At 37.0% G+C, this 20878-nt stretch overlaps 3 protein-coding genes and 1 long non-coding RNA gene across 15 annotated transcripts; 1 reads left to right on the top strand and 3 right to left on the bottom strand.

Moving 5' to 3' along the window:
• Positions 1 to 2674: 2674 nt before the first annotated feature.
• LOC136239272 (F-box/LRR-repeat protein 6-like) lies at positions 2675 to 4024 on the bottom strand. Its single transcript, XM_066030001.1, has one exon. It carries the CDS (start codon positions 4022 to 4024, stop codon positions 2675 to 2677), a length of 1350 nt encoding a protein of 449 aa, XP_065886073.1.
• Positions 4025 to 4365: 341 nt separating this feature from the next.
• LOC136238162 (uncharacterized) lies at positions 4366 to 10328 on the bottom strand. Its single transcript, XM_066028511.1, has 3 exons — positions 10168 to 10328; positions 7804 to 7865; positions 4366 to 5139 (listed from the first exon to the last, which is right to left on the bottom strand). Exon 3 carries the CDS (start codon positions 4942 to 4944, stop codon positions 4456 to 4458), a length of 489 nt encoding a protein of 162 aa, XP_065884583.1. The 5' UTR covers positions 4945 to 5139; positions 7804 to 7865; positions 10168 to 10328; the 3' UTR covers positions 4366 to 4455.
• LOC136239271 (UPF0390 protein zgc136864-like) lies at positions 4993 to 10252 on the bottom strand. Its single transcript, XM_066030000.1, has 3 exons — positions 10168 to 10252; positions 7804 to 7865; positions 4993 to 5139 (listed from the first exon to the last, which is right to left on the bottom strand). Exons 1-3 carry the CDS (start codon positions 10250 to 10252, stop codon positions 4993 to 4995), a joined length of 294 nt encoding a protein of 97 aa, XP_065886072.1.
• LOC136238163 (uncharacterized) lies at positions 10301 to 20698 on the top strand. 12 transcript variants are annotated; one of them, XR_010692808.1, is made up of 10 exons: positions 10301 to 10396; positions 11418 to 11531; positions 11581 to 11718; positions 12350 to 12390; positions 12449 to 12845; positions 13429 to 13550; positions 13646 to 14034; positions 15859 to 15965; positions 16138 to 16184; positions 20393 to 20698. It is a non-coding gene; the product is annotated as an uncharacterized lncRNA (long non-coding RNA). The 12 variants fall into 12 exon arrangements; XR_010692807.1 differs by having other exon boundaries at positions 11581 to 11926; XR_010692809.1 differs by adding an exon at positions 13205 to 13366 and having other exon boundaries at positions 11581 to 12752; positions 12809 to 12845.
• Positions 20699 to 20878: the final 180 nt, after the last annotated feature.

Genomic DNA, 20878 nt, shown 5'->3' with positions numbered 1-20878 from the left:
GGCCTCTCTAGATTTTGAACATCAAATGCTTCAAATTTTACTAGTTCATGTCCTGTGGATTACTTTTAATTAGCATATGCTATCTTCTTAGTTGCTTAGCTCCCTTTAAGCCCTATCAGTTATGGTTTTAATATGGCTGGTCTGGAGTATTATGTAGTGATCTAAATATAGTTACCCAAATTCTCCAGCTAAAAACTCAAAATTTAATGTTTCAAGTGTTTACATCACTCTTTAATAAAACTATACCTGCAATCCATAATCCATTATTAATGTTCTATTAGAGTACTTTAGAATACATCTGACTGCTCTATTAGGATATCTCGATCTTTATTAGCGTTTTCTTTCTATAGTTAAATTCATACTCTTAATTGTTTTCCCTAAACCAAGTTTTCTATTACATAATACATGCACTATAGCCTCTACTCTATTCTCGTCTTTCTGTATAATTATTTGTAGAGCCATGCAAACTATGATGGTTTGGTGTTCTTGCTGCAAGCCCAGAAGTTCAAAGGGGGTTTCTGGAACCCTGCATGTACCCCTGAGGTAGCTAATATCACTGTGTTATTTTAACAACATGCATGCATATTCATGATATAACAACAACAGTTTTGTATTGTACAAATTTGTTGCAAAAAACAGCAAAATGTTTGTTAAAACAAGAAATCCTTTTTTACAGTGTGCAGCTCCCCAGATAGGGAGCATTAGTTTAGTTACCATCACTGCTAGCTAACCATAGCTACATCAAGTTTCATTATACTAAGAGTATGGTCCGGCCAAAATATTGGGATACTCTAGCAGACACTTCAGTTCACTTTACTTTGCTCAGGCTCTTTGGCCATGCAGCGGTAAATACTTCATACATGTAGGTTCTGCATGTCTTGTACCCTATAGTGTCCAACTGGTGGAGTATAGACAATAAACACCTTAACTTTTCCCTATACTTTGTGATCTGGTTCAGACAGAGTGATCTGAGTCATGCAGGGTGGCCTGCAGATCAAGCCATGGTGGCTTTAACTTTTCATTTAATCCTTCTACATAGCTACTATTTTACTTGAGGTGTCCATGTATCCAGGTCACCAGTTTGCAATGTTAAGAAGCACATAGAATCAAGGTATACAAAGCCATAGATATGCCCTATTGATTTGTGCCTGCACTTTCTGCACTGAAATATTGGCTCCATTAGAGGTGTTGAAAATACCGCATTTTCTGAATACACCTGTAAATTTGAAATAGATTCATGTTAACTAAAGATTTTGTATTGTTTCCTGACTGGATTCCAAACATGCCCTAAGGCAATGATTTTGATGTGGCACCGCTAAGCAACAAATGTTGATGAAATCATTCACTTTGCAATAAAAGCACCAAATTTTCTGTAGAAGTTGAGAAAGGTACACTAAAATCATTTGAGATAGCTGCTCTACTATATAGGGATGGGTGGTATTGTATTATTGAAGAACAGTACGGTATTAGGAAAAATACCTCGGTATCTCTAATAACTTTTATATTTTGCACTCTTAAAACATGTGACTTACACTTATACCCACATTGTGTTAGTAGTAAAAACTATTCTTTTGAAGGAAATGACAAAAAGTAAGGTTTGAAATATCCCAAAACTATAACTAACCATTTTGAATACTTCAACACACAGGGTCTGTGCTTGCTTGCAGGGTAAACATGGTTGTATGGGACTTGACTTCATGTATGACCACTACAAAAATTTAATTACTTTACTACTTATATTAAATTGGTATTTGCTAAAAACCACATTGGTATCAAAAATACCTCTATTAACTACTTATACCTAAATACCTCCCAATTCTACTTTACAGTATATGATACAAACAGGGATATGATTATTATGTATGTAAACCAAGTAGCCGCCAAGGATGCAACACAAGTAAAGGAAGAACCTACTGTAATTTTGTATAATGTTATATTGTACGTAGCCAAGCAAATGCTTGGATTTTTGTGTTAAGAAACTGGCCAAGCCCATGGAGAAGTAACCATTTCACTTCTTAATAAGTAAGAACAACAGGGTGATGATTAATATAAGATCAAGACACTCTAATAGAGCATTCAACTAACTCAAGTGCAAGTAAGATTGTAATGAAGTTCACCTACATTGATTTTTCTGATCTGAAGCATAGAATGGCCTTATCACTAACTATTTTGAAATCTGTAAGGCTTTGTAAATGTTATGGATTTAGGAATTTCTGTTTGTCAATGGGAAACACATTTTAAGTATACTAGCTATTGCTTACAAGTTGGTGCCATCATCTATGCTGCCATCATCTATGCTACCCAGACAAGAAAACATCTAAACGGACATTTTGTATGTATTACCAGATGTAGCTATGCATTCAATATGTACATATGACTGTTACTATGCAGAACTAGTTAGCACCACCTCCAAATGTATCACAATGTAAACACATAACTTTTGAACACCACTACTTTCAGTGGTCATTCAGTACGTATATGGATAGCATCACTTCTCACCAGATCATGGTAGATCATTCATACATGGTACTTGTGCATATAAGCATCGTGATGCCACACTTCACACTGAATATTGTAACAATACAAACACATTCATGAAAATCACAAGACATTTGCCCATGTAGCAACAGTTTAATAGACTGCACTCATACAATTTGCATAAATTCTCAGCTACCTAAAGTACTCTACTGAGTTTACTCAACTCAGCATCAGAATAAATACGTTTTGTGCCTCTGGGTAAATTTCTACAACTCAGAAGATTTAAATATGTTAAACAGTGACTGCATTTCAGTAGTTGCTTTATTTCATCACCAGTCACTTCAGTTCCAGTCAAGTCCACGTGTGTCAGAGTATTTATCACAGGACTGGAGACGAGAATGTTGATAACATCATCAGTAGCAGTGCCTTGTTTGGGGCTAGCAATAGTTAGTCTTTGTAAACTAGAACAGGTTTGTACCAGTTTCCTAATGAACAAGCTAAAATTAACACTGCAATGATGCAAGTCTAGCTCTTGCAAGTTACATGAAATTAATGATACTAACTGGTCATATTCCCATGAGGTATAATACAATAGTTTAAGAGACTTCAAATAAGGTGACGATGATAATGTTAAACATAGTATGTTATTCTCCCATGTGTTGTAACTGTAGTCAAAACAAGAATCAAAACATAATTCCAAGTAAACCAAATTTAAAAATCCAGTTTGTTCTAACTCACAAGGTTTGGGATCAATATATTCATCGTTCGCAAAATATACTTTCAATGCTCTCACATTGGGACACATTCTCTGTAGAAGATTAATGGAATCTACTTTGTGTCTGAAAAAGTTGTCTAGCTGTAGTGTATGAAGATTTAATAGAGGAGAATCACATTTTAACAAGCTCTGGCAGATACAACCTCCAACCTGACCTAACGAAAGCCAATGTAACATAACTTTACCATCACGAAACAGTTCATTAAAACTTTTGACACTACATCTAGCAATGATCAACTTCTCAAGCTTATTGAAATGTTTGAAAACTTCATCAAATTTCAGAACGCAATTATCAAATCTCACCGACTTCACTTGGGTGCATATTTGTAACAGATGCGCAAAACCAGACTGGTGATGGCCTGGTCTCCACCTTGATAGGGCCAAAACTGAGACAGTAAAAGACTTATAGGTACACAACCACTTCAGTGCCCGACCAACATCCAGCCATGATTCATTACCATCCAGTGACACACTATGCCACAATTTATTCTCTAATAAAGCTTGCCTCCATTCTTTGCAAATAAGGCCATAACGTTTCAGAGCTAAAAATGGACCAATTTCTGTCACAATATACTGAAATATGATCACTAGCACATCAACAGGCAGTCTTACAGGTGGGTGTGGTGAAATTTGTATAGAATCACTGGAGGTGTCTCGTTTCTTTTGTTTCCTACTCCCAGGAGTTCTGTGCCTCTTGCGTGTCTGAATACTTGCCACTAATTCTGGGATATAGTCAGAATCATTGCTAGAATGCGAAGAATCAGTATCCATTTCTTGACGCGACCTTCGACCACATTAAACGCCCACCCCATTAATTGCGCACCACAAGACTATTTATAATTATAATCTCCGGCGCCATCGTATTTTTGTTGGGGTATAGAGCTTTCCTGATGCACTGGAAAGTTGTCTGAACTATAAATTACATCATAATGGCTGCACTAAAACTTAGATACTAGCAATTATGACCAGCTGCTGAAAGCCTGATGAAGAGAGAGGGGACATACAACCATACAAAAAAAAGCTTTAGCTGGCTATCTAGCATCACTATGATTGGAAATTCAGATGCACTACTGTTGAGTCCAAAAACAAAACTGCTGGTTACCAACAATAACTACCACAACAAAAGACACATTATTGACATGCACTGGAACATATAACAGACAACACTCAATTTGCAACACAAATCAATTATGTTATACACATTATTTCTTATTTAACCATGGCTTTTCTTCAGTTTGTTGCTTATGATACGACTGCATAAACTTCTTTGGTGGCTGAAGTGTTCCAGATAGCCCAGCATGACGTTTCCTTTTAACTTTTGGCTGATCTTCACTTGTACATTCAATTTGCCGACTTCTTTGAAAAGATGATCGGTGACCCTTCCGAGCTTCTTTTTTTGCTTGAGTTTTTGAAACAATAGGAGCAGCACTAGACAGCTCAACATGTCTTTCTAATACAGCTTCTTTAGCCTTTTCCTCCTCTTTGTATTGACTAGAAAAGACTGATATCTTTCCTTGCTGGGAAAGTGGAACTTCTAAATCTGGTAAAGGAAGTTTTTCACGAGAAGTACTAGTGGTGTCGCTAGTATGAGATTTGTCCGTGGTACTTGTAGCTTCATCGACATCTTGATCAGGCTCATCTGAGTCACTTGTGTCACTAAAATCTGATTCACCACCAAGCAAGCCAAACATTTTAAAGTTACCTACTTACTATCAGTCACAAGTTATAGACAATATCACTTATTTTGATTTCTTAGCAGTTGTGGCTGCAGGTTGGGTACTAGTTGCTGCTGGTGAAGGTTTTACGATGGAGAAATTACTGATACTTTTACTAGCTTGACTTGTAATTTCTTCTTCTATTCTTCCCCTAATAGCCTTCTCTAGTTCCTACATAACGACACAGCAATACATGTGGAGAAGAAAATATTTAGCAATGTAATTTAAAGTACGCAGTATGAATACAAGAAATGTATATCATCTGGCACTTTGGGACTTCTATTATTTAATCAAATCTTCAACTTCCCAAACATTGAAAGTGACTGTTTTATTAGAGAATTTCATCATTCTATTAAAGTATAGCGATACCACTTTTTCAATACCGATCCAATACCAACACATTTTAGGTGGAAATGGACAATACCAATTCAATACTGACACTTTGCCACACAGGCATTACTCACAAGAAACAACTGGTAATTCCAATAATAGTCATCATACTAATACACATTTTGTTATTCTCATCAACTGCAGTTTACTGGTTTTGTGGCCACTAATCACAACGATAACAATTGTTTATGGCTTCAATACAATTTATGGCTTCAAAGAAATTAATCTTATTTCGTGGCTTACTTGTAATATATTAAAATTAATGCTAGTGGCTGACTTCTTTCAAAGAATTCATGGCTTGCTCAACTCCGTTTGACACGCTATGTATGCTACCGTCTTGAAAAGCAATTAAATGATACCATACAAAGTATTGGTTGGAATTGGACATTTGTAGCTTTACCAATACCAGTCTGACACCACCAAAATAGGGCCAATACCAATACTAGTATCAGTATCGGTGCATCGCTATTAGAGTAAACTCTATTAGAGTAGGTGAACGAAGTTTTGTAGCTCCAACAAATTCAGTTATCTGAACACTTTTGTGATCAAATTGACACACACTCACACAGGTATTCAGATATAATTGAAGGGGTCAGTGGAAAAAGGGGACATTAGATTTTCCATTTTCTAAAATTTAGAATGGCTTATTTTATCCATGTGAATAACATTGTCACTAAGTAAACAACGGAATTTAAAAGTTCATGGCAATCTCAAATAATTTTTTAGCAAATATTCCAATAATTCAATTATGTCCCAAAATTCTGTTTAATGCCCACTATGTGGTCACCTAAATTTTCAAACGGCACTTGTCCCTATTTGCCGCTGGCCCCTTCAATTGCAGATCTCACTGTAGTTGAAACCTGACATTACCAGTAGCACACTATACCAGCTTATGAGCTGCCAAGCATGCGCCAGTATAGCATGTTCCCTAAAAGGTACCATTACAATCTTTCTGTTCATAATGATGGATAACCACACAAGATGATGATGACATTGTTGGTACACTATCACTCTAGTAGTACTAACTTGTAAATGTGCATTTGATCTGACATATGAAATGGCAAAACTTTCATTGAGGGGTATTTTAGAATTGTTGAAATCTGACTGGGATTCGTCAATGTATGCAGTACCTTAAAGACGCATGTAAATGAACATAATCTAAAATAAGTGATACGATTAGGATATGCCGCATGTTTCTTTGTTGCCTTTAGTTTGTGCCAACATAATTTGACAGAATACTACCGTACAACAGGAGATATTGATGGACACACAATTAATCAGCCTTTGAGAAATTAAAATTTGACAAAAAGAAATCACAGCTCTACGCACTGACTTATGAAGGGCTTATTTATATTTGACAAATTAATTTTATGAATGTAACTGATTCGTCAAATTTGTCAAATTTATCTTTTGGCAAAATGTCGTACATACTAGTATTGTAGAAATATACACAGACAGCAACTTTGTATATTAAATTCAAGACAGCTCAGTACAATCTAACCCTAATAAAACAGTCACCACCTATACAATGAGGTACTTTAATAAACACTTCAATAGAGCAGTCAACCAATAGAATTTAGAACCATAAATGTGCATAAGCTGGGAAGAGGGATTCCAGGATATTGTACAAACAAATGCTTGGTCCCAAATATACACCTGGCAATTATTTGAGTCCCAATGGTTTTTCAAGTATGTGCAAGCTTTAAAGTTCAAGTAACCACATGATACGATAATCAAATGCTGGACATTGCCCTAACTATCGAAAATAAATTCATGGTCTCCTGATGCAGTCAAATTTGTTGGGAATTAGGTACCGTACAAAAGGAAATTTTGACGAAAGAAAAATTTGATGAATCGGTTACATTTGCCAAACTTTAATTTGTCAAAAAGTCAATAAGCACCTCAAAAATCAGCATTTAAATCTATGATTTCTTGCTTTTCATCAAATCTTAATTCGTCAAAGCTAATTAATTGTGAATTCATCAAATTGTCAATATTTCCTGTTGTACGGTATGGTAATCTAAAGAAATTTTTTAATCTATTAATGTTCAGCAATGTAATCCACATATCAATATAAGACAGGTATGGCTAAGGTTGGGGTACACTGGCAGAATTGGTTACAAGCTTTCCCTAAGGTAGTGAGGAAATGTCAGCTATTAATGTAGTATTGGTGGCAAGACAAAATCTAGTCTCAGACTTCGCTCAGGGTATGCAAGGGAAGGTGAGGTATTATAATTTTCTGAGAGGCAATTCCCCACCTTCTCCCACCTCAACCCATACTGCAGTAGTCAGGTTTTACATTGACAGGTACATAACATGGGATTACAACACCTACTTGGTAAATGCCAAGTCTACTGCTAGCATTTTCTAAACACTGATATGGCTACATACATCATTCAAGAAGTGACCACTATATAAAGCACCTTCACAGTACACTAACTATACCTTCTTTGCTTTGGCTTGCTTCACTTTAGATTTTTTCTTTGGAGCAATGGTAGTGTGTCTTCCTGTGAAATACATACAGCTATTGACACAGTGATATACAGTACAGTTGAAATACAACACCTCAAGACAACATTTTATAGGACCAAAAGGCCAAACGCAATAAACACTTTAATACTCTAATAGAAAAATCAGCAACAACTATAGGGACACACCTGCACTGAAATATTTTGACAACCAATACCATACATCTGTCCATATCCACATGGGAAGAGCACAGACGTACTGAAGAACAATTGTATTGTATTGGGGAAATGAGGCAGTTTCTTTATGCAAGAAGTGTCAGTACGTAATACGTACGAAGTCCATGAACTGGTCTTGTAGATAAAGGCATGTCACTGATATGTGGACACTCACTAAAAGCACAGTGGAACCTGATCAATATGGAGACTCAAATAAGACGACACCTGGACACCTAGCTAAGGTCATAACATCCTTAACATTGGTCCAAAGGCTTTCCTACCATACAAGTTCCATTGGATATTCTGAAAAACACATTTGAAATACCCCACAAAATCCAATCTATTATTGATGTGGACCAGACAGAAGCATTTTCTTTGGGAATCTAACACAAATGATAAAACACCAGCCAGTATGATAATGGTATCTCTAAGAGACCTTAAACCTTGATAAATACTGACTGTCAGCATTTGACCTATGACTAGAGTTGAAGTTTTACCACTGTTTTATATTTCTATTTTCTAATGAGTTAGTACCTCCACCTCTACTCAAACTTGGTGTATTTGTTAAGTGAAATGTCTGGAGCTTGAAATGTCTTGTTGAATATATAGTTAAAGCCACCAATTGCAGGTTCCTTGTTTCCTGTCATCCGCCCACATGGTAATATTAGAGCCGCATGCAAATTTACTGTATAGCCTAAATATTTTCGAGGGGGAAATATTTCAAGGTTGAGCAATGTTACCAAAAATAAATTTTTTTTGTGAATTTGCAAACACACCCAAAACGTATTAGACTATATGAAGGACTAAATATTTCAAGGATAAAATTTTGACTGATAACACCCAAAACTGCCAAATCAGCAAAAAATTTCCCCCTCGACATGTTTAAGCTATACAGTATTATTGCATTTGATAGTCACATGATGTAAATATTAACATTGGCAGAAGGTCGTGTCATTAAAAACTAGGTTATAGATAGGTGGACTCTGATGTGAGTTTCTGATCTTATTTAGTGCATGGCATCCGGCATAATACTAGCAGTGAATCTCTTCAAGTATAGCCATTGGTATAGTATAAACTTGAGATACACGAGTCCCTTTCCCTGCCATTCTCAATCTGTTATTAATGTGTGAAACATTCGGAAAATTCATACTGTTGAAGTTGATGGTACAGTCAGGCTAGTAAGTATAGTACTAACATGGCAAACCCAGCAATTCTATAGCTACATACGTAAATGCCTTCCTGGCTGCTCAGGAAACACTGCAACACTTCAAATCTAACCTTCTAGAGGTTTGAATCTTGGTAAAATCTTTCAAATTACAACTAACCTTGAATCTAGTTCTCCTGAATTTAAACAATTTAGAGTTAATGAGCTCCCTTTAATATCCTTGATATTAAATAATAGATTTTAACAATATAATAAATAATAGCTGCCCGATAATTTTGTCTGACTAGGACGGGAAACCAAGGAATTTATAATCGTTGGCCTAAGGTATTAATTGAACTCTTCATCTTATTCTTAACCAAACTGTAGCACAATTTTGTGACATTGACTGTTGACCACAGACACAGATCCAAGAACCACTTTGTATTTGATTTATATTAATTTGTGAAAATTCACAGGGGAGAGTAGAAGGCTAAAGTGTCTATAATGCACTGGTCAATTTCATGCCCCACCCCCGAGCGTCCCCACACCCCAGGTGGGGATTTGACATTGCTTCTTGTCCCCACCTCTGGGGCAATTGACAGTTGTCCAATTTTCTGACAGATTTTCGGTAGTTGCATTTCTAAACAATAAAATCGCACTTGCTATAATTTTACTAGCTACAGGGCAAGTTTATTACTAGTCGCATGCATGAAATATGCGCTTGGTCATCCTTGAAAATTCAAATCCCTTTTTTCCCCCACCCCCCGGGAGTGGGGCATGAAATTGACAAGTGCATAAGAACACCTCCAAACAAATAATACAACAATCACAAAAGTACAACATTTACACAAGTACTACTGTATATCACTTAAGTACTTAACTAAAGTACTTTCAAGCTTGTACTTTACAGCAGATTACAGATCAGTGCTTTGAAAGATATGAATGCACTTGGCCGTATAATAAATTCCCGTATAACTCTACCTTTCTTTGGACCTGATTGGCGATTTCTTGCTTTAACGTTCAACTTGGCGGCAGTAGATTTCTTCTTGATGGCTCCCTGAGGCATAACACTAAACAAATTTTCGCTGACGAGCACTATTTAGAATCGTCTGCACATTGTGCACGAAAGAATGTGCATTATTTAGACATCGATTTTGGCAATGAACTTTGTACTGTGCTATCGACGTAACTGGCGATTCGTTTTGATTAAGTAAGGTCTTGAGTCTTCGTTTTGTGTGACTTCACTATTAATCGTCATAATTACCCGTGTTTACAGCTATTTACCCTTGTGTACCATTGTTAGCTATTAGAGAATAAGCTGTGGTACTTTCCTAGTAATCAGTAAGCTGGCAAAGCATGAACCATGTTTACTGGGTAATCTGAAAAGTTGATAAACTGATGGTCTTATTTTAAGCCACATATGTAACTACCTGTCTGTGGCCCAACATCTAGCTCTTAACTTTTATCATAGATATAAGATCTAATACCTATGCATTTATACTGTAATCAGAGAAGTTAAGAGATGTTAATATGGTGAAGAGGGTCCAGAGCAAAGTTGGAAAAATCATACAAGTCGCTTCATGTTTTCGAGGGGGAGATCACACAGACTACTGCTACACAACACTATCTATAAGTGTGTCCTCAACAACAAGAAGTATGTACAACCATTAGGTTACATGGTAAGGGAATACTGACATGTAGTGTGCATTGTTACAAATTATTATAGGTAGCGATTATGAGGAGCTTGAACCAAGGCAGCAGAGTTGACGCTGAAGGCAATGGAAAATTGGAAGTGCTGTGCGAAGGTTCACAAGCCCCCTCATTGACAGGGTTGAAAGTCGTCGGATTGAAATTTGAAACTTCCAATGGAAAATATACTTCTGATTCGGCTAGGGAGGAAAATAAGCAAAAAGAGGAAAACATGGATGCTGCCAAACCTAATGTTGTACATGTACATATTTTGCTCTGGACCACGAGATCACAAAAATCATTGGTGGCTCTAAGTCATATAAGGTTACAATATTGCATAAGTGTGTTCATATACAAACATGTACATACTTAGTATACAAATCTTCACAAGCAGGGGTCAATAACTTTAGCATAATTATTCCCAGTTCAGTTTGCTCATCTGGTATGCTTCATGCAGAGTGGGATAGCAATGCCTTGCAGTTAGCTACATAACATGCGTACACATAAATTAATGCAATCTGACATTCAATACTATCACACAGGTGAAGGCATACAAAAAAGGAATTCATGTCCCAACTATAACAAAGACACCAGGAGACTTTGACGGGGCAGAGTGCAACTTTGTTGCTTTGCTTAAGGACAAGGCACAAAATGAAGTTAGCATAGGTTGACAATTATTATTATTTATTTATAATATTTTCTTAGATTATAACATGCCCTGACATCTATTCAAGTACTCAGAAGATACTGGTAAGGATTTCATTGGATGGGGCAAGATTCACTAAACAGTCCTCATACGTACTATTCTCATTTGCCTTTATGATAGGAAGGGAGAGTGGGAAGGTAAGCAAGTGTGATGACTTAGTCCAACCTATAATGTGACAATGTATTTAGGCATTCACATTGTAGCTGCCATTATAAGGCAGCTGAAAATTACGAAAACATATCAGTTGGGTTAGGAGATTATATTTTATGAGGCCAACAGGCTAATTCAAAACCCTACAGTGACAATAGATGGAATCTGAAGTTTTATTTGTGTAATGATTACAGGGTAAATACTTATCAATGCATGACATACATATACAATACCATGTATTGTTCACTTAAATGTGTGCCTTTGTTATTAATTAACACGGATAGATCTATTAAAACATGTAGTGGAGGGCATTCTTGGAATCATTGGAACCCCTCCATCATAGTATTACTTAGTTTATGGATACCCGTAAGAGTATATAATTATACTCTTGGTAAAACCAAATTCTCAGAAATCCTTATTCACTTGGGTTGACCACATGTTTCAATTGCTTTCTTTCATTAAACCCTGTGAGAGCAGACTCCAATAGAACCCTCCATGGTTCTACAGGTTGAAAGTCTCAAACAATGTCACAGTGCATTAAAAACCTGTTGTGTAATTAGGTGTTGAAGCCCATTTGGTACATGTATAGCAACATCATTATTATTACGTATTATTTAGATGCTACTAATTTTGATGGGACTAAAGCTAACCAATACCAAGTACACTTGCGTATGGTGTAATGTTGAAGACAAAATTTAGACACAAAATTTGTACTAGGAGAGCGCGTACAATAGAAGCATCAACAAGTACACACCCAACTCCAAGTTTAGAGGAAGAATGAAAAGGAATAATAAATCCTCCATTGCTTAGCATTTCATTGAGAAATGTGCTAGCATCTGTTGTTAAGGATCACAGATGTACTGACAAAAATTTGATTAAAGCTGCTATGTGTTATGATGCACAAAACAATCCGGATAGTTAGAGAGGCCCATGATGAAAAAGCTGTTGAGCTGCATAAGAGATTGTGGTGTGACGTTCAATGTCTACCTGGAGAATGATGGAGACTTTAGCTACATAGTTGGTGAGGATAAAAAGAAGTTGTTATCCAGACTTCCAGGAAAACTGCCAACCTTTTAGCCATCAACATTCTGCAACACTAAAGGAAATATGAGAAGTAAGGATATGGCATACATGATACGTGCACATTGTGTTATAAACCTCTCTATACAATAACTTGAATTGGATTAGAGTAATAGTTTAACAAATTTTACATGGGTATAGCAACAGGGGAGTGGAGTAGTAACCTTTGTTGACTTACGAACTTAATTAGTGACACAATTGAGCTACTATAATAGACCTGTCAGTTAGTGTGGCCTCTGAATTGACATCAGATATCTAGAATTTTTACATCTTCTGTGGAGCCATGCTCCCAGACCCTCATTTATCTAAAAGAACATAATTCATACCCACATACCAAGTACTGGTCACATAAGGTACAGTGCACTTTACAATCTCTTCAAATCAAATACACAGAAATACCTCCATAACAAGAACGAGGTTTTGGTGCCAACTGGCTCCATGCACGTTTAGCTGTGAAAGAGGATGTACCATATTATTGCAGCAAGAAATGGCCTTAGTCACAAATCTGTTACAGAGATGTCCTATCACTATACATGCAGCTAACTGTATATAAAGGTACATAATCAGTTCACCTCAGCTGTTTGCATATGCTACTTCTTTAATGATTTTCCGTACAGCTTATGAAAGAATGTGACAAGGAACACTTGATGGATGACATGTGGGAGTACATTGAGCAGCAAGTGGAACCTGTGACGAAAAGGCTGAAATTGCATTACACACAAACCTAATCACAATTCAGGTGAGATCAAGTACTGCATATATAATTCACACATATACGTATTACAATAATTTTGTATAACGTATGCAAAACATGTAATCATGTGTACCGTATAGGTGGAAACTTTGACAGGAGGAAATGCCATGATAGGATTTTGGCAAGAAAAAAGCTTGGCGAATTTGTTTGTACTGGACAAATGATTTGGCAGATTTTAGTTTGGCAAAACGCTGCATGCTCATTTGCCAAATTCACCAAACTTTCATCTCGCCAAACTTTCAGCTATACAGTATATCACATATGGATGCTTACACATGTACACCAAATAAATGGTGTATCACGCCACTCAATTGTACTACTGTCATGAACAGTATATAGGATTGGATGCCTTCATTGTTGAAAAGGTAGACCAAATACTTTTAGATGCTAAAGCAAAGGAATTAAAAGTGATAGAAGAAGGTATTTCCTCACCAGAGAGACACCTGCACAAGGAAGCAAAATAACAAACGTAAGCAGTATAATACGTATGTACAACTCACAGTAGTCAGCCTATAGTTGGCAAGGGAAGCTTTTAGGGGGTGCATGTGGTGCTGAAGCACTCCCTCTCCCATTCCAAATTTTTACTAGGATCATGCTAGCTAGAAAGCTTAATATAGTGGAAGCTACAGTACAGGTTGTCACCATGTAGAGAGTTCAGCTAACAACATAGGGAGTAAAGAAGAGGGGATTTAAGAGCTAATCTCTTCTAGGAAGTGGGTATATTTCAGAGGTAAAACCACTATATAAAAGCTGCTAAAAATTGAAATGCTCTAATAGAACAGTCTACTGTACTCTAATAAAACATTCATCATCTAAAGTATAAGGAACAAAGACCAATGTGTATTCTGAAATTGAACCTCTTCTTTTTGACCTGTGCACAGGCATCATTGTGTCAAACATCCTGCCATACTAATTGCTTAATCATACAGTACGATAGTAACTGTATAGTAGGGACCACAAAGGAGTAGGTGTGGCCCACGAAATAATATCACCCAAAAATCAGCCTCAGTTTTCCCTTACAACTAAGCCCAAACAAGTTTTCAGATCGACCCGAAATGCTTTCAACAAGTTGGTACGGAATTTTTAAAGAATTTTATTCAATGGAATTTTCTACTGACTGCCTGACTGACTGATGCCTTCAGACAAGCGTAACTCGATAACGGCTACGGCTACGGGCTTGATTTTTTCACTGTTCAACATTGCTTCAGCCCGACAGGTGCCTTTTGGCATACCGCAGTACGTACAATGCATTCTTCATGAACTTACCAATGTCCTCCTTTGTGTCCCATTCATCTTTGCTGACAGGAAAAGGTGTCGATTTGGCGCGAGCACGTGCTGGCTTCCCTTCAAAACGGAAATTGTCCGTATTTTTCATCGTGGCTATTTTGATATGCAGAGGTGCTTTTCAAACAGTTCTTGATTCATACTGCTGTGTAACAGGTTGAACATAACCGACAACGAAGCGTAATGGATACTTCACTTTTCAGACAGTAATTAATATGATTGGGGCGCGCAGCACGATTTCTTTCTTTTGGTATGCGTGGATTGTGGAGGTGCTTTTCGAACAGTTCTTGATTCGAAATGTTGTGTAACGGGTTGAACATAGCTGACAATGAAGCGTAATGGACACTTCACTTTTCACACGATAATTGATATAGTGTGGGCGCGTGGTGCCTTTTCAGATGTGGTATGCGTGGGTTCACCAGTCATAATAAAATTATTTACAAAAAAAGTTAACAAACAAGAAGCACAATAGGAATATAGCACTTCTTATTGTTTTACAGTGATTTAATATCATGGACTACTCCAACTTGTTTCAGTACTTTTTATCGATGTGCTATGATCCCTACTCTAGTTGAAAATTCCAAATTTTTTTGTGTACTTGTATTCTATAACTTTCAAGTATGTACGTATCATGAATCACATAACATCGATTCTACTTGGAAGGATATATTCTGAGAACTTCTTTTAATTGAATATATAGTATAGGTAGTTTTAGTTGTAGCTACAAACTTGATACTTGAATTACTTCCTTTTGCAACCAAAACATTAATTCTAGTGAACTTTAAGCATCTATAAAGTAAATGAGCTGGGATTTTTTAGCCTTAGCTCCCACATTCTCACTATATAGATGCCCCTAACTTAGTACCTTCCCTTGAGTAATTCTAAATCCGCCTCTGGTTGGGACTTTAATTGTGTCTGTGTCTAATTATAATTATTAGAGTGACAAATTGTATATATAATCATTAAAGCATACCTCTTAAAATTATATCAGATATGATTACCATTCCAGATTACAAAAAGTAGTGGACAACAAACGTGATGCAATTCCATTTACATGAAATGTTTCATCGAATCTCTCCATGCAGCACAGACTATGACAAGGCAGGGGCAGATAAGGTACTATGATATTATGTATATTTAGCTCTAAATGGTCAATGACATGTACATAACATGTATAGCTGTAGATGTATAAAGATTTTTGACTTTTATTATTGTCAAACATTGTTGCATGGAGAATTATCTAACATTTTTAGTGATAATTGCTGACTTCACATGTATTTTTATATAGTGACTATACTATTATAGATGCTAAGGAACCAGTGAATGGAACAGGAAGTAAGTGGTTGAAAATTATGTGTGTTTTATCAGAAATTAAAAGTAAAATTGTCTGCACTCTATTCTATGTCATGTTATTATCGTTATAATTGTGCGTATCAAAGCAGTCAACATACAAACCAAACAGTGAATTTCCTATTGCCATAGTGTAACCAAACATTTTCATTTGACTTTGGTATATCGTCAGGAGCAGAAATTTTAAATAAGTGACATCTACCTTGGACGCTAAAATGATGCATGCACTATAGTGTGTAGCATCCTCCCCCCCCCCCCCCCCCCTCCAGGAAAGGACATCTACATGGCAGAATTCTCTTCCTGCAAATTTGTAGTGTTGGGCGGTATACCGAAAATACCATATACCACAATATTTTCATCAAACTGTTTGAAAGATACTTTCAAATATACTGGTATAATATTGGAATAAGTATATTGTACTATGAGGGAAGCCATACATCAGGTCTTGGCATTTAATTAAGTTATGTATTGATAGTTTGGATGTGATTACAAGGCCAGCCTAATAGTAAACTGTGAGGTTTCAGGTTACAACTTAGTGCCGTCCTACTTGTATCAACTGTATAGATGTTAGTAAAATGCATTTATAACCTGTTAGCCATGAATAACTTTTACTTGTGCTATATATGTATCCAAATTTGGATAGTAACTACAGATTAACACTTGACTTTTTTTATTACACACAAAGTAAGATTAAAGGAGTGTTATTAGTTGAATGCCAGGATACTGTGAAATACCGGATACTGTGAAATACCGGATACCGGAGTATTTTCTCAATACCAAATACTGGGATAAAATATTCCATACCGCAGAACGCTACAAACTTGTTTCAGGATATCTCTGAGTTTTGTGGCAGCCTCTTCACTCGTTTATTTCAAGAGTCTATGCTCCCTGATTTGATTTAATTTCTGCAGTTGTTATTTGTGTTTTGTGTTGTTAGGTTACTTTTTTAAGGTTGTTGTGTTGTTCGTTTTTGTGTATGTTGTATAGCTAGCTACGGTTTTCTGTTGTATTGTTTTGTGTACATTCTGGTATGGAGAAACGGCCAATGCCCAAGTATTTGGAATATAAACAGATCAATCAATCAATCAATCAATGGTGTTGCAAGTTTGGGTTTGGAAGCAATTTTAACCATACTATTGTAGTAATTGCAAAGAATGCACATAATCATACAGTATGATAGTACTGTATGGTAGGGACGACGAAGATGTGGGCATGGTCTACAAAGATAAATCAAGCCAAAATCATCTTTGCAAACCCTTCACGGCCACTTGACAGTATTGGTCAGGTATAACCAAGCCCAAACATGCCTTCAGAACAACCAGAAGCATTTTCGATTAGATGCTACAAAATTTTAAAAAAATTTTATTTTCGCAAATTTTCTATTGCCTCACTGCCAGCCTGCCTGCCTGCCTGCCTGCCTGCCTGCCTGCCTGCCTGCCTGCCTGCCTGCCTGCCTGCCTGCCTGCCTGCCTGCCTGCCTGCCTGCCTGCCTGCCTGCCTGCCTGCCTGCCTGCCTGCCTGCCTGCCTGCCTGCCTGCCTGCCTGCCTGCCTGCCTGCCTGCCTGCCTGCCTGCCTGCCTGCCTGCCTGCCTGCCTGCCTGCCTGCCTGCCTGCCTGCCTGCCTGCCTGCCTGCCTGCCTGCCTGCCTGCCTGCCTGCCTGCCTGCCTGCCTGCCTGCCTGCCTGCCTGCCTGCCTGCCTGCCTGCCTGCCTGCCTGCCTGCCTGCCTGCCTGCCTGCCTGCCTGCCTGCCTGCCTGATGCATTCAGTCAAGCGTAATGGAAAATTGGCTACAGCTACAGCCTTACTTCTTTGGCAGAAATTCATGGAGATGAAACTTTCGCTATTGCTTACTGGTTTTCCTTTGATCCTTCTTTATCGTGGCCATTGCTCATCAGTAGGGCTTCCATAATCATTGTGAATACACGTGTTATCGCACCAAACTTTTAGAATAAATTTGTGATTTGACGTTTGGTTTATACAGGACCTATCGTATGTCGTCGACAAGATACACGCGTAAGACATCTTGTTTAGTATTAGTGTGTTTGTTGCTTAGTAGCTAGGTTTAACTGCTTGCATTTCTAAACGCATTTCTTTGCGACTAACATTCTTCACTATTACAGTATTAACACTTCTTTATGTATCCTTGCATGTGCTTACTATTTTCTACACAGTCAGCAAAACCATATACATACATGATTGGAATAGTCAAATAACTATCTAAAGCTGTTAACACTATTAAGTGTAAAATGCATATACAAAACTTCTAATTCAATGCATGAGTAATAATGTATTAAGTGCATAATCTCATAGAAACCCTGCATATTATGTTTTGTCACAATTCCCTGTTAGTTGCTCCAGCAGCATCGTCCTTACGTGCAACAATTACTTATTGTGTCCCACAATATTCCCACTACAATGATCAATGTGTACTGTATAGCTAACCTATGACAGGTACAAAGAAAGCATAGCTTATTTGGTAACATCACTGTTAACAAAGTTATAGCTAACGAATATGTAAAAGGTAGAGTAGGGCTTATCATACAGTACGATAGTAACTGTATAGTAGGGACCACAAAGGAGTAGGCGTGGCCCACAAAATAATATCACCCAAAAATCAGCCTCAATTTTCCCTTACGACAATGAGGCAGTATTGGTGAGGTAAAACTAAACCCAAACAAACTTTCAGATCGACCCGAAATGCTTTCAACAAGTCCTTGATTAAAATGCTGTGTGACGGGTTGAACATAGCTGACAACGAAGCGTAATGGTAACTTCACTTTTCACACGATAATTGATATATAGCTGGGGCACGCAGTGCCTTTTCAGATGCGGTATGCATGGGTTCACCAGCCATAATAAAATTATTTATAAAAAGTTAACAAACAAGTACACGAAAAAATTTGGAATTTTCAACTACAGTAGGGACCATAGCACATTGATAAAAAGTACTGAAACAAGTTGGAGTAGTCCATGATATTAAATCACTGTAATACAATAAGAAGTGTTATATCCCTACTGTGCATTTCCTGAAACAAGTTGGAGTAGTCCATGATATTAAATCACTGTAATACAATAAGAAGTGTTATATCCCTACTGTGCATTTCCGTTATGGTATCTTGAGCACAGTGGGGATATAACACTTCTTATTGTTTTACAGTGATTTAATATCATGGACTACTCCAACTTGTTTCAGTACTTTTTATCAATGTGCTATGGTCCCTACTGTAGTTGAAAATTCCAAATTTTTTGTAATAATATGTAATTCATTAGCTGTAGTTCAGGCCTTGACATTACTGTGAAGTACAAGCACCACTTAGACTATTTTCATAATAGTAATAATGAGATTATTGAAATCACTCCATAATTTTTTTTGTAGTGACTCAATATTAACAGTGTGGTCCTCGCTGTGTTTACATATCCATTTTAACTGACACACGGACACATGTACATACAAGGCTACCATTTATTTAAAACATGCCAACTGTTGTTTTGAAGCAGTTACCTGCTATGAATGGCATAGGCGGATGCAGGAATTTTGACAAATTGGTTTCTAGACCAGATTTTTGGGCCTATATACATAGCGCATTAGCTACTAAAAAGCATACCACACTATATAGCATGTGAAACATGTCAATCTATAAGGATATGCTCCTTGGCAAATTTTAAAGTATGTGAGGTTATATTGGGAGTGATTTCAGCAGTTTATCAAAATCCATTTTATAATTAGTGAATGCTCTATTAGAGTAAGTGCACTATAGGGTTATTTAAACATGCAATTTCTGAAAACGTTAGAAACTCCCTGGAGCTGCACCTAGATACTAATGTATATGATAAGTTCAACAAAATAACATACAGATTGCTATAAACTTTATAAATGCAAGCTTTAATTCAATGCATCTAGAAGTCCAATAGTTAGCTTCTCAGTTCAGTCATCAATATTTGGTGAGGCAGTTAACTACCTCACCTGCCTACGCCCCTGATAACACATGGCTTGCATGTAAGTAGCTTGCATGTAAGGATGAGGTTGCCAGTACAGTGATGGATTTTTAAATTTAAAACTCAGGACAGTTCTTCCATGTCAAAATATCTGTAGTATTCACCATAAATTTGGACCTACGTATATATTATGTGTTTAAGCTAATTGCAATAAAGGCATTAATTGAAAAAAAAATTGAGTGCTTTCATTTTCTAGGTAAGGAACTGGATAACAGTGATGAACCCGACACAAGAAAACGCACAGCAATCCTATTCAGACCACAGGAGAACATATTCCAGAGAAGACAGAAGAGTATAATAAGGCTGAAGCTGAAGAAATACCATATGAATAGAGACCAACAAGGCCAGCTCAGGGTACATAGTTATTAGAATGGTCTAAAGATTTCATCCCTTTGTATTAGTTGAGTTTGAGCACTCCATCAATTGTTTATGTACACATTATATTGTATCTATAAACATTTTCTTGATTGTTACACTTTACAGTACATTTCTAATATAATTATACTGGGTACACCTTTAACTAATAGTTCTAAGGCTTCTTGTTTCATTAAATGTTTAGCCACAGGCTTATCTCTGTGGTGTGTGGGGAGAGAACATACGTATTACTACCTTAACTCTTGCTTAGGTATGGGCTACTGGATTTTAAGGAAAGGCCAGACTACGTAGTGTTGTATTTTATATA

Source organism: Dysidea avara, chromosome 11 (assembly GCF_963678975.1).
Source record: "Dysidea avara chromosome 11, odDysAvar1.4, whole genome shotgun sequence".
NCBI lineage: Eukaryota > Metazoa > Porifera > Demospongiae > Dictyoceratida > Dysideidae > Dysidea > Dysidea avara.
Note: the sequence above shows the minus strand (reverse complement) of the source record. Positions and strands in the feature narration are given on the sequence as shown.